The 13,584-nt window shown below is 39.7% G+C and overlaps 1 protein-coding gene across 2 annotated transcripts in view; it reads right to left on the bottom strand.

Annotated features, from left to right (window-relative positions):
- The window catches only part of LOC119115212 (glypican-6-like), a 53,934-nt gene that overhangs the window by 17,349 nt on the left and 23,001 nt on the right, over positions 1 to 13,584 (bottom strand). Inside the window, exons 5-7 of one of the 2 annotated variants that reach the window (XM_037239508.1) lie at positions 2,493 to 2,623; positions 1,470 to 1,613; positions 633 to 662 (exon numbers count right to left, since the gene is read on the bottom strand). In XM_037239508.1, coding sequence (XP_037095403.1) covers positions 633 to 662; positions 1,470 to 1,613; positions 2,493 to 2,623 — 305 coding nt within the window. The remainder of the gene's footprint in view (positions 1 to 632; positions 663 to 1,469; positions 1,614 to 2,492; positions 2,624 to 13,584) is intronic. The other variant, XM_037239509.1, reaches the window with a different exon arrangement.

The following is a 13,584-nucleotide window of genomic DNA, read 5'->3' as shown; positions in this document are numbered from 1 at the left end:
ATTGTGTTAGAAAGCCAAGGAGACAAAATTGCACCCATTTTGAATAACAGCTGTAGTCAGCAACAATATTTGGGCGACCATTGTGCATTAGGACCGTGTTTTTGCCGGTCTAAATTTAGTCCCGGGTAATTTATTGACCCTATGACTCAACTCAATTTTGTTCATACTCAGCCACTGTAGTTGCGTTACATAAACTTATGCATCAATGGGCTCAGTGAGCCAGTCGGTAATTATAGTTCAGGTCCTCCCGAGTAAAGTTTGCATGTTCTCCACATTCCAAAAACATGGATGTTAGTTTAATTGAAGACCAGTGATGTGTGGTGAGATTCATGACTGGTGTGGAACTACTCCGCTGGATTCGGATATAAAAAAACATATGAGTATGTTGACTTGCTTCGAAAAATATTATTCAAATAAGGTCACCATTGAATTCAGTTCACCAATGATCCGAGTGAGCACACGTACTAAGAAAAATGGATGGATAGAAGACACTGACTTCAAAAACGACTCATGACCAGTCAGCAAAAGATTAGTCTAATTAAAAAAACAGCAATGACTTGACCTTTCATTTACCCCGTAGCCTTTCAAATGCCCACCCACAAGCACAAAGGAAGAAAAATTTTAAAGCTTACGCTGTGTTGCATAGTATTCCAAATAATCCTCTGGTTTGCAGCAGAGAGAAAGAGGGGGGAGAAAAAGGAAAGTCTTAATTAATTGTGTAGGTGGACGAAGGAGTGAAATGAAAAGGAGGCATGGAACAAAGCATCAAAAATGTCCAAACAGACATATTGAAAAGGCAATTAGTCTTGAATCAGGCAAATAAAAACATGGTATACGCATCATTAAACTGACAAAATGTAAAAGGCCTGGGTTTTTAATAGCATGGGTAAGTTTACTTGCGACCAAATCAGTCAATTTAAACCACTTTTATCTAGAAACCTTGTCAACCATTTGCCTCTTGATTTCAAGGAGGGCATTGTGGCCGCTAAAGTATTTACGGCATGATGAGAACGGCCCCTGAGCTACATTTGGCTGTCAGCGTTAGCCTTTTCCTCGGCTGCAGCGTTTTAGCCCTCAAGGTTGTTTGAGATGGTAAATGCACGTATCAACGTCCAATCCCGCAAACACGCAGCCCATCTGATATGAAATCAAGAGCTGGCTTTCCAGCAAACAATAGTCGTGGTCAGCCTTTGGAAACAAAAAAAAAAGAAAAACTGGTCTGTTCTGTTTGCCAAGCACACAGACAGGCAGCAGAAGGGCACGTCGTGACACGCCTCACTTTCCAGGGGGTGGAGGGAGGCAGTTGATAGGTTAACAAACGCCGGTCGATAGATGCGGGAAGACTCCGTGGAATGAATTGCCGTCGGCGGGAGCCCGACAAATCACTGGCTTTAATCAACGGTGTCAGGCGTGAGGGAAGATAAATGGTGTTTATGCCTCGAAAAGCAAGTAGTGCTCGATGCCCTTACCAGTCTGTCGAGGCTTGTGCCAGCTGCCGTGGTGGGACGCTCGTCTGGGTTGTAGGGCCTGAAGCGGGCGTTGAACACATCCGCAACGCCACGGGCAGACCGTGTCATTCCTGCGGGTTTTGGCTGACCGCAACCTTGAAAAGCCTACAATTACAAAAAAAAAAAAAAACACGGGCACCCGACCGACGGTCAGGATGTGAAGTGACTTTTTGGGAAGGAGAGAATGAGAAGAAACAGGACTTTGTGATTGGTTGAACGCCACACGCTGCTGGTATGTAACGGGCTGGATGCTGAGGTAACCACGGTGACGCTGGCGGTGATTCAGCTGGGCTGCGACCGACTTTATTTAAGTTTTATAGCCTTTGGGAAAACACCACATATACAGTAACGTGACTGTATGTGCTGTACGGGAAAGCCCTGCAGAAAGCCCTGCAGGGTGCTTGAATCCCAACTGACATCAACATTACATGAGAATAGCATGCTGCATTTTTCAAATTTGCTTTCTTTTGTGGCTGGTAGAAAAGGCAATAAAACATATCAACTACTAATTTACTCTGCAGCTCTTAGAGTAATTTAATCCCTAAATTGAAATATTTCAGGTTGTCTTAAGTGAGTTGAAGGATGATATCCAATTAAGACCACAAAGAACTGAATGATACAAATAGTAAGCAAAAAAACCAAACTTTAATCAGCACTGCTACTCCCCTTTGACATCTATATGTGTTTAACTAGTTTTAATTTAAACTCGTAAACATTTAACCACATTATGCCTTCCCTCCACAGGTTTTAATACATTTCCGCAAAAGGTCTAAATGGGATATTTTTATTTTTTTTCACAGTTTTTTTACTTGTTTTCAGAAAAGCCTACCCTACGATTACCTAACCAGACTCAGACATGTAATTTACATGCGACACCTAAACTTGGATTTAATTAGAATGTGAATTACACACCTACGACTCAGAGCAGCGGTGTGATTCACAGCTGCCATACCGGCGCGGCGTAGGCGACAAGGTGTACGATACCTTATAGGAGACCTGGGCGCTGTTGTCTTGCATATTCATGATAGCTTCTGAGATCTTGACATCAATGGGGTCCATGACGGATTCGATGTTAAAAGGTCCCTCCAGCCGCAGAGCCACTAGCAGCATAGCATCTGCCGCAAAATGAGTTAAAGTGAGCACTGACATAAGGAAGAACGATATGATCCAAATGACATAATTATGATGTGTAATTATATAACGTCACGTCTTGTCACTCTTCACACAGCAGTATAGTTAATCCTTTTGTGCTGTGCAAAAAGCAGTTACAACATACTATACATAAATAAATACACGTCCATTTGTTACGAGACTCAAGATAGATGAGCTGTGCATAAATTGCAATACTAATTAAAAAATGTAACATAATAGTGTGGGGAGTCATTTTCATGCAGCGCCGAAAGGCTTTTGTTACACTAATTAGTTAATGAATGCTTGATATAATGTGCCTCACTCACACACACTGACTGCATGTTCCTAAAAAGGGAAAATGAAGTCTCATTTAACACTGGAGAATGATTAACTGTGTATGTATTTTGCTTTTTCTCTGACTTTTGGAGCTTTTGTCTTTGGGGCAATTATTTCAAAAGATGGTTGGCTTTCGCCAACATATTATCTAACACCTCATCTTATCTACAATACAATTCACTTTTTACATACAAAATTACACTTGGATTGAATCCACAATGAATGTGAAAAAATTACAGCCTGATTTTCTGAATTAATAAGGCTGATTGGCTCACACTGTGTATTTCAGTCTTTTTCATTATCACACATTATCTTGTGAGATCACTAAATTAAAAGGCATGAATGCCTTTCAGGGCAAATTTAATTTTTATGTTGATTGACCCCGCCACGTCAAGCAAATTTGGTTTGGCGCCATGCGATGAAACTCGCTGATGAGTCATTGATTTAATGGAAACGCCAAGCACCTATTCTTACCGACTGCGGGCGCGACGGGAAGGTCATCGCCTCATTAATGTCACTGTGTGGACAAGGGCCAGAATTTCATTGAATTCAAGACACTTGCGGCGTTGTCTGTGCGGATAACTTTTGTTTTAATTGCCATCAATTACACCCTTTTAACCCCTTTAGAACCAGCACATTCATTTGAAATTATGTAAAGTACTCAAATGACATTCACAATCAAAACATCGTTGTCCCTTGCACAGTTGCACAAATAAGCCAAGCTAAAAATGTGGATAATTGAATGCGCTCCAATTCCCTCGGGGTGTGTATGTTAATGCAGAATTGGCTTTCAAATGGCAGTTCTGAGATGAACAACTAAATCATAATGGAGAAATTCCCAGATTTCTCCCACTTCAAATGGCTAAGTAGCACAATACAACTGCTTTTCCCATGAGCTGTCTTCTCTTTGGATTTTTTTTTTTGTGTCTTAGTTTTCCTATTCTTATTAGGCATTAATTCTTATATTACCCCCCCCCCCCCCCCCCCCCCCCCCCCAAGTATGCAATAATAAGTAAACAACAGTTTGGACTAAATCAAGTTGTATTGTGAGACGATTTCACAAATTTTAGGAGATGATATCAAAACTGAAGCAATTTGAGACCAAGTGAAGCCCAACACGAACACCAAAACTTTGAGGAGAGCTTTCCACATTAAACTCAACAGTTTAATGGGATGAGACACAAAACGTGAGACTTGAAAGAGATGAGACCTGATGAGATTCTGTTCTGCCAGTCATTTTATTACAGGGCTTGAGGTCACTAATGGCTGAGACCCATTAGCTCAGCTTGGGTTCCATTTACCTATTCCCTCCCAAATGATGTGTATGCCTCTTAAAAAAAATGTTTGTTGACACTACGGATAGGAAATAGGCCATGATGCACCTCTGAGGCGTTAATATGCCGAGCGCATCAGTGCCAAATGGCCGTGTGAAGTAGCACTTCACTGGTTGGCTCCACCGAGGCTCCAAGTGTAAATGACACTTTCATCTGGAAAGCAAAAATTTGAACCCGCCTTCGAGCAGCGATGATAATCACTCATCTTGGCGCGTTTCCTGACTCTGAACGCGCTGCATTGCTTTGTTTTTAACGGCGGTTGACGTGTCATTCAGCATTCAGTTTAATCTGTTTACCGTGTAAATATGCTCGGCTTGTTGTGCTCGCCTGTTTGCTGCACAGAAAAATTAGAAACATCTAGCAGGAATACATGAGCTGTCAAGTGCATGCAACGACAATTTAGGTCAAAGGAGCCGACTAGGGGGAAAAAGTCATTTTCATAGTATTTTATAATAAGAAAAACGGAGTTGCCTCTAGCACCGGAGATAATGGCAGTCATTCCCAGTGACACTTATCAGACCGTCTCCTCAAAGTAAGAGAATGTGTAGAGACCATTGGTCCGCAACTCATGGCATGTGACAAATGACGCACCCTTCGTTACTTTTGCTAAGTCTGACAAGCTTTCAACGCGAGTTGCCACTGCCTGCACTTCCATGGTGAAATATCATCCAATTTATGGAGAAAGAACATTTTAGACAGGAGGCAAAAATGGAGGATAAACATAACATTTCCATAAAGCTAGCTAACTCTAGTCCGATCATTCAAAAGCAAATAGTAGGAGCATTTAGCTAGTCAGGGATACTAACTTAACTACACTACCGTTCAAAAGTTTGGGGTCACAAAATTGTTTGGGTGACCCCAAACTTTGAACGGTAGTGTAAATATTATTATAATAAATATTATGAATTAAATATTATAGATTATATCTTATATTTGTATAAGATTCTAAAAAAATCTATGAATATAAGTATACATATATATTATAAGATTTTTTACACAGAAGATTATATATATAATCTATAAATAATTATCTAAATAAATATATACACTACCGTTCAAAGGTTTGGGGTCACCCAAACAATTTTGTGACCCCAAACTTTTGAACGGTAGTGTATATGTGGCAAAAAAACAACAAAACAAAATCGAATTACACTTTTGGTTCACAAGCTAAAACATGGCAGCTTACGTTTGAAGCTAGCATACATTACATTATTTAACATTTCATAGAGAGCTAACAAGCGTCCTATTATTTTACAATTAATACAGATACATTGTTTATCTGGAAGCAGTAAAGTTGTTCCTATTGATTATTTAGGGATTATTTTGACAAAATAACTTAACATCCTTATCAATGCTAATTTAGACTTTCCTCACGTATTAACACATAACGTGTCACATATACAGATACCCAGAGCATTTTAAAAGGGTAATGCTATTTCCCAAAAAACATTTTAAAATGTCATCGTTGAATTCAGGACAGTGTCAGAGCTGTGTTCTGTGGATCGTTGTGATTGCCCAGTCTGCATTGGGACCACAATGAATAGTTGGCACTTCCAGCCAAATGTTCCTTGCATCAATGCAGAGATAGGCGAGCATCCAGCTGTGGGAAATCTTTTTATCATACAGACACAGCCTTAGAGATAGACAGGTCCTATTCTGAGCCCCGGGCTTTTATAGACAACATCAGAAGCCGTACCTCATGTAGAGCACAAGCACCATGCCAAAGCGGCACAATAGACCTTCGGTTTTACCAATATGCACATCACCTATTTGAACATCACAGCAGACACTTTTAGTCTGTGCTCTTTATCAATATTGATGTGCACTTAAATAGGAGAGATGAAAGACATCGACAAGTCAAGAAATGCCTATTTATGAAAGTATATTTTCATCGGGATGGAAAAATAGCTGTGGCATCATTTTAGTTTGTATACCTCATCTGTGGATCAGTCACCCAACTAATGGGGCTAAAAATGGGAGGGAAAAAACAAACAGAGTTTAGAATAGGATCAGACTCCTCCTCAGACTCCCTTTTCTCCTCTGAAAAGTAATTTCCTATCTGTCTAATGAGTCAGTATTATACGTGTTTCACTGCTTTCTACGGTCAAACACAATTTGTTTTCCCAGAGGAAATATTGCATTCTTGAGTTGAACTTTCGCTATCATACAACCATTAAGTATTTTTGCTTTGGAAACCTGTCATATAAAATGAGTAAATAAAAAAAAATAGTTAACCACTGGTGGTTAAGATTGTCATCCTGTCCATGCTTGTTATAATGTTTTAATGCATTTTGGGGGGGCGATGTGATTACAAGAGAGTAAAGTTGCCAGTCTGGGACCTGCAAACTAGGGTGGGAGGTGTCTTGACTCCTGAGGCTTTGACCATGCATTTTCAATAAACCTCCCAATACAAACAACCATGGTTATTTCAACATGATGCACAGATAAGAGACAATGGCACTCAAGAGACAACAGGAAGCAGAGCTGGAGGTGGCGGAAATGAACATGTGGAGGGTTGCTAGGTTGGATTGGATTAGAAATGAGCTCATTGCGTTAGAGGGGCAGCCAAGGTTTGATGTTTTGGCGGACAAACTTGGAGGGAGCAGATTTAGATGGTTTGGGTATATCCAGAGAAGAGATAGTACCGTAATTTCCGCACTATAAGGCGCACCGGATTATAAAGCGCACCTTCAATGAATGGCCCATTTTAAAATTTTGTCCATATATAAGGCGCACCGGATTATAATGCGCATAGAATAAATAATCAACGTTGCTCAAACGTTAATGCAATCACAATATAGTAACACTCAAAATAGTGAAAACAATAACAATATATCAATAACTCAACATTGCTCAAACGTTAATATCACACAACACACAAAATAAACACGTAAAGCTTACTTTAATAAATTAGTCCTTATCCATGAATCTATATTGGTCCATATATAAGGTGCACCGGATTATAAAGCGCATTGTCGGTTTTTGAGAAAATTGGAGCTTTTAGGTGCACCTTATAGTGCGGAAAATACGGTAAGTGTATTGGCAAAATAGTGATGAGGATGGAGGTGACAAGCAAGGGAGCGAGAGGAAGACCTAAGAGGTGTAGTGGGGAAAGACATGAGAGCACTTTGCAGTCTATCAGCACAGGGAGCAGAAAAGAAAAGTAAGAAAGAAAGAAAGAAAGCAACAAAGAAAGAAAACAATTACCACCTGCCACCCATCCAAAATTGCGATTGAATTATAAATGTTATAACCTCAAAGGTCATCGAGGTTCCGGTGTTTTGCATTGGTGTCATAAAACGGCAAATCGAGCCCAGTCGTTCTCAAATAGTGCAGAGTTTATCGACAAAAGATATTTATAGACACTGAAGAGACTTTGAGGGCCCTCAAATATTTTCTTCTTCCATAACCCAAAATAATTGCGAAGCACCGAGTCTACCAAACAGTCGTTTTACATCACGACCACATCATGCATTATCCTTAATTCTCTACATCACATAACGACATCATACATTATCATTAATTCTATACATCACGTAAATCTGGTTTTGTACTGCACCTCACGCCACTCCTCAGCATTTTACCGGAACCTTGAGAAACATTACGTCCTCAAACGCCATTGCGCTCCACTTTGGGATTAAATGGAGTTGAAACAAACTAGCCTGCGCTGAGGCAGGCAAGCAAGCTGCGGGCAAATTGCCTTCATCTACTTTGAATTACAGTTACGGCCAGCACAGCAGCGACGAAGATCACCCACTCTGCAGCAAATGAAACACATACTGTGGAACTGATGAAACACTTCACTATCAAGCAGTAAAGGTTTGGTTGGCAACACAATATAGCCTGATAATATAGAACATCAATATAAAATGTAATAAATTATCCATTATAGAACATATGATGGTCAAACACTTGCAAATGAAAATAATTCAGAGGCAATGCAGGAAATGGAAATAATTCGCTTCAGTGTCGCATCATGTTTTATAATAAGATTTTATTTATACAACAGCACTGCCTACGAGTGTCAGAAGAAGTTAACTTTTTTTTCACACAAGCACTGTAAAACATGTAACGAGCTGATAAACCTGCAGCTAGTATCTGTGCTAACAGGCTAACCTTTCCAGTCTACCTCTCTTAAGCTTCCTTTTTCCCACTAGTCATATTGTTTGTCTTACCAAAAGCTACAAAAAGACAAAGCCAAACACTCTGAGTTCAGCAAGTCCTAAAATGAGATTAGTCAGTCACTCGTCATTAGTGAGGGGCCTTCATTTGTAAAACCTGAAGTTATTCTGATTATTAGAGCCACAATATGACAGCAAATGTTTAGTAAATTTTGTATCTGCAAATTTAGGATTCAGGTTTAGCCCTGACTAACAGAAATTTTGTAGTTTCCCTACATGTGGCTTTTGTTTTTGGTTAAATTAGCTCATCGTAGCTTCTCGCAGGTGTCATTCCGTTGCAGGTAAGGTAAGCAGAGCTGCACTGTGTTTTGTTGAATGCACATATTTGTCTCTGTTGTGGTTGATTAATGTGACTTCTTCCAAGCAGCGTGGATTCAGTTCCCGCTTTTGCCAGTCCACTGATTAACTGACAACGACTTAGAGTTGGAAGTGAAACTAAATGATCACCGATCAATTAATCAATCCAACGCCCGCCTCGTATTATGTATTACACTCATAAAATACAGACCATGAACATACTGTTCTTATCTAAGTTATGTGGTTTTACATATTCCATTCCAAAGAGACATTTAACTCAAGAGGAGCTTTCAGCACCTCTGTTGAAATTCAGCACGACGTTTAAGACTTCAGACTCGAAGGACACGCTGCGCTTGAACAAAGAGTGCGGCTTGATAAGTGCTTGTCTCTCACTTGTGCTGTATGACCTCTTTCAAGCTCTTCAATTCAATTTCGGATGGTGACATTGAGATACATGTATGAATAATGTTTCTTCCATTCAGCTCCAAGTAGTTAAGTTAGTTAGTTTCTTTTTGTTCCTCTTGAGTTTAGAATCTGCGACTTGCACATACATTATTTGGCATTCGTGGAAAGATGCTTTTATTGTATGAAAGATTCAAAGAAATACTTTTGAATGCCGGCTTTTAGTCCAATTATTTCAACTGTGGCCACATTTTCTACACATGCTGTAGCATCGGAATCGTATCGCACGAGAGTAAAAACAAAAAAAAAGAAGAAAAAAAAAAGAATGACTGAGACAAAATAGTCACGTTGAAATACAGTCAAATATTTTTTATGATACATCAAATATAGTTACTATAGAATAGATACTATGATTGCACAATGTTAGACCATAAATATATTACGAATATCAGTATTCTTGATGTATTGCCATAACTTGGAATGATCAATAAAAGCAGTTTTCATTATTTTCCGCTCAAACGTCAAACAATAGACAACTTTATATCTGCCTTTTTTTCCAATTCCGTCATTTTTCTACTGTACTTTTCCTTACACCGAGGATGAATTGGAGTCAATTCCAGCTGAGTTTGGGCAGAAGCCGTTGCTAATCAATTGTAAGGCACTTTGAAATTGTGAACTCTGGCAGCGAGGGCGAGAAATTAAGTAACACGGTGAAGTCACCTAAGAAAAACTTTTGAGAGGAGAACATTCCAGCAGAAGCCCCGAACGTGAACCTGATCGGCCGAGAATCAAAATGGATCAGGAGTCCAACCTGCACCCCGAAACTCAACCGCATACCTGTATTTTGATATTAAATATTCTGCACATCTGATTTGCCTGCCTGGTTTGCAGTTTTATACTTTTAATTTGTGATGTTTATAATCGTAGTTACCAACAAAACATACCAACGATTCCCACCCATATCAATCTTCAAAACAATGAAGTTTAAAATGAATCCTGCTAACACAGGTTCATGTACAATAAAAGCTGCAAATATAATGAATAGTGTTGCAAAAGTACAATACTTGACATAATGGCAATGAAAAAGCTCCAGTGTGCTCCTGTCATTCTTTCTTTATCAGCAAAAAGTGGGAGTCGGCTAAATCTATTTGAAATATTAATAACACACAATTACATTTCCACCTCCGCTCGTTCGCTAGAGCTGATAATTGGATCCTATTCAAGTCTGCTGGGAAGGAGGGCCACCGAGCCAGGCTGGATCTGGAAGGCCGAGACCAGTAACACCGTTTAACCCTTGCCTTGCGGTGTACTCAAAAGTCTGAGAGCGCGAGCAGCCTTGAAAATGTTTTATCGCTGGTAAAATATCAGAATCAGCTTTATTGTGCATGCCAAACAGGGAATTTGACTCTGGTTGATCTCAGCCTCTGTACAACATTTAAGTGACTGACAACATTCAGGTAACTAACATTTATTTTCATTTTAATTCATCTATTTTTGATTTTGTCAATTTTGCACCATTAGGTAAAACACCCCAAAAATGCACTATAGGGATTCGAAATTTTACCCCTATACATATTTGAAAATTGAAGCATTGCTGTGTATTAAATTCATACTTTATTCCAATAATGCATGCATATAGAGTAATTTAAAATATCCTGTGTCACTCAGGTATAGACTAAAGACAAACAGCTGCAGCTTCAGACTGCTCTAATTAACATAATTGAATTGTAATGCTGCTCTCATTAAATGTTCATCTTTTGCAAAGCACACATCCAATTGTGGCAGATGTTATTACGGTTATGGGGAGGGGTAAAAAAAGGGTTCCACCAGAATATCATCACGTTGTCTAATACGCAGCTGTTATCATAATTAACGCACAGAGCAATTGTTGTCTTGCAAGAGCAGGAGAGGTCGGCGAGGATGCTTTGCCGTCCGGCGGGAAAAAATGGATTAACGAGAGGCTACGCAGCAGAACCTATTTAATCTTTTGTATGATTCACTGGGATATGATTTATTCATCGCAATGAGGGCACAAACACATGGATTAAATGACTTTTGAGAAAAACGTGCAAAAATATAACCTAGCGAGGAAAATATGCATGCATCATGTTCTTTAGGGTTAGGGATTTAGGGTTAGCGAGATAGCGGATAAAATCATTCTCTAATGTAAATGTCTAAATTAAAATAAGTAATACCTGCCAGTACAATAGTTCATAATGTGAAATATTGTTATTATTTAAAACATTCCCTGCACGCATAATAAAGATTTGATGATGGCTACAATTTGACCCTGGAACTGATGAATTCTATTTCCACATTTCCCCTTTGGCCAACCAGCATTCTGGCACAAACTCTTCCTCAATCATAAGGGTCCCAATAAATATGCATTTACGTGTGATGGAACCTTGGAGTGTCCAATCGGCGCATTTGAAATAAATGAAATATTTAATCGGTTTGTCTAATTATTCTCTTGCTTGAGGGTAAGAAAAACAAGCTTGTGTATGAGGACTGTGATTTCATATTGTGAAAAAAGAAAATCTCTTCATGAATAATCGTGGGACTGATGAGACCTAATGCAGTGGGAGGAAATGATTAAGAAACTTATTTGTATTATGAACACGCTTGCAACTTATATATATATATAACAAGTATAGAGAGAAGCAATTCATCTGTTAGAGCTTAGAGTTGGTGTCAACAATGTACACGAACAACACAACACACACACACGATGGATAAGAGGCGAGGTCTCGTTAATGTCAAGTGCTATATTTTATTTGAAGTGAGAGATTGTTGTCTGGCGGGAAAAAAAATGTATCTATCAGTGGGTGCAGCTTCAGAGTTTAAAGGCTTTCGCACCCTTTGCTTGGATTATTTTTCACCTCCTCCAATAGCTTGTCTTCTGTGCTCAGTGGAGCAGACATATGACATTGGTGTGAACGGCGCACCATCAAGATGAATTTCTTAGGTTAACCGACACTGAGCAGCAGCCCAAAGCCGAGAGCAAATAAAGTCAACTTTGCATACTTTGACTGAATTTATACTAATTCCACACATATTTCTGTCTGTCCATGTTCAGATGAGCTTTTACAGTGAGACCGTATGCTAATTGGAAAATCTTTCCGATCAAAGCTAGCTTGAAATGTCACAGGCAAAACTCATAAAAGCGCCGTTTCATTGACCACAATAACGCCTGATGAAGACAGACTAAGAGCTGCTCCTGCATTAATGAGGCCCAATGCCAAAGTGGATATAACCCAGCAAAGCGTAGATGTTCCTCGTTGCCATGGCTCAATTTCTGACATCAACAAATATATAAAATTGACATGTTTGTGCTCGTTTGTCTGTCTGTTTGTTAGTTCAACATCTGAGTGACTAGTTGACCAACCCACTCAGTCACGACTAATTGGGACGATGCAATAGGCTCCAAAATGGTCGGAAGTTTCTTTGTTACTAACAAGACAATATTACGGCAACCTGTGCGTCTGTGCATTTCGGGTTGTTCCAGGCTATTGCAACTTTTCGAATGGTAATTACCAAGTCAAGGCCATGTTTACCCTCTATTGATATTCTCTCCATTTTTCCGCATAAACCTTGTTTTATGTTAATCGTATCTAAAAACCTTCACCATTTAACATTTAAAGAAGATAGATGTGATCAAATGTGAGTAAAATATGTATTTCCCACCTAGTGCAGAGCCAGGCTGAAACACTTGCAAACACATGATTTAAAGGTAAGAACAAAAAAAGGAGTAAAAAGTCATCTCGCCGTGGAAGCGCACAACGGTGAATGATAGTCTGATAAAACATGCACACTTTGATGCTTTGTCCTCCTCTAAAACGACCTAAAGCAACCCCAGAGAGCAAGCAGACGAGGTATGACTTCAAGGAAACAGCTTCGACTCGGATTTAAGTGTTTTCCTTGCCACGGGCTGTCAGCAGTCACCCTTTTTTTTTTTTTAGTGTGCCACCTTAACATGACTTGCTAACTACTGGAGTCATGCACGCCAGCGAGGCCTTTCATGGAATATGAAATTAATCGAAAAAATGTTACATTGATGTTTGCGCTCTTTGTCTCAGCAGCGGAACACGTTCCTGGCGTTAAAGTTGACGTGCTGCGCCCCCGCCCCGTTACAAATCCCCATTAGGCTCGACGGGAGAGAAGAATCCGGTGAGGAAAATCGTTTGCAATGAGGGAACGTGGGTAGGAAGGGGTGGGGGGATAACATTTTCTCACTCGAGGCAAAGCCCGTGTTGTCAAAACAAAAAGAAAAGCTCTCCTCCAAGTCAAGTTCAGTCAACGCAAAGTGTCAAATTGACGAGATGAGCATCGCGGTCTGGACCATCTGTTCTCATCCATATTGAGTTACTGTCACAAACCTCACCAGTGAGAACCATC

This window comes from Syngnathus acus, chromosome 21 (genome assembly GCF_901709675.1).
Source record: "Syngnathus acus chromosome 21, fSynAcu1.2, whole genome shotgun sequence".
NCBI classification, from domain to species: Eukaryota; Metazoa; Chordata; class Actinopteri; order Syngnathiformes; family Syngnathidae; genus Syngnathus; species Syngnathus acus.
The sequence above is the reverse complement of the archived record's forward strand: the minus strand, read 5'-3'. Positions and strand labels throughout refer to the sequence as shown.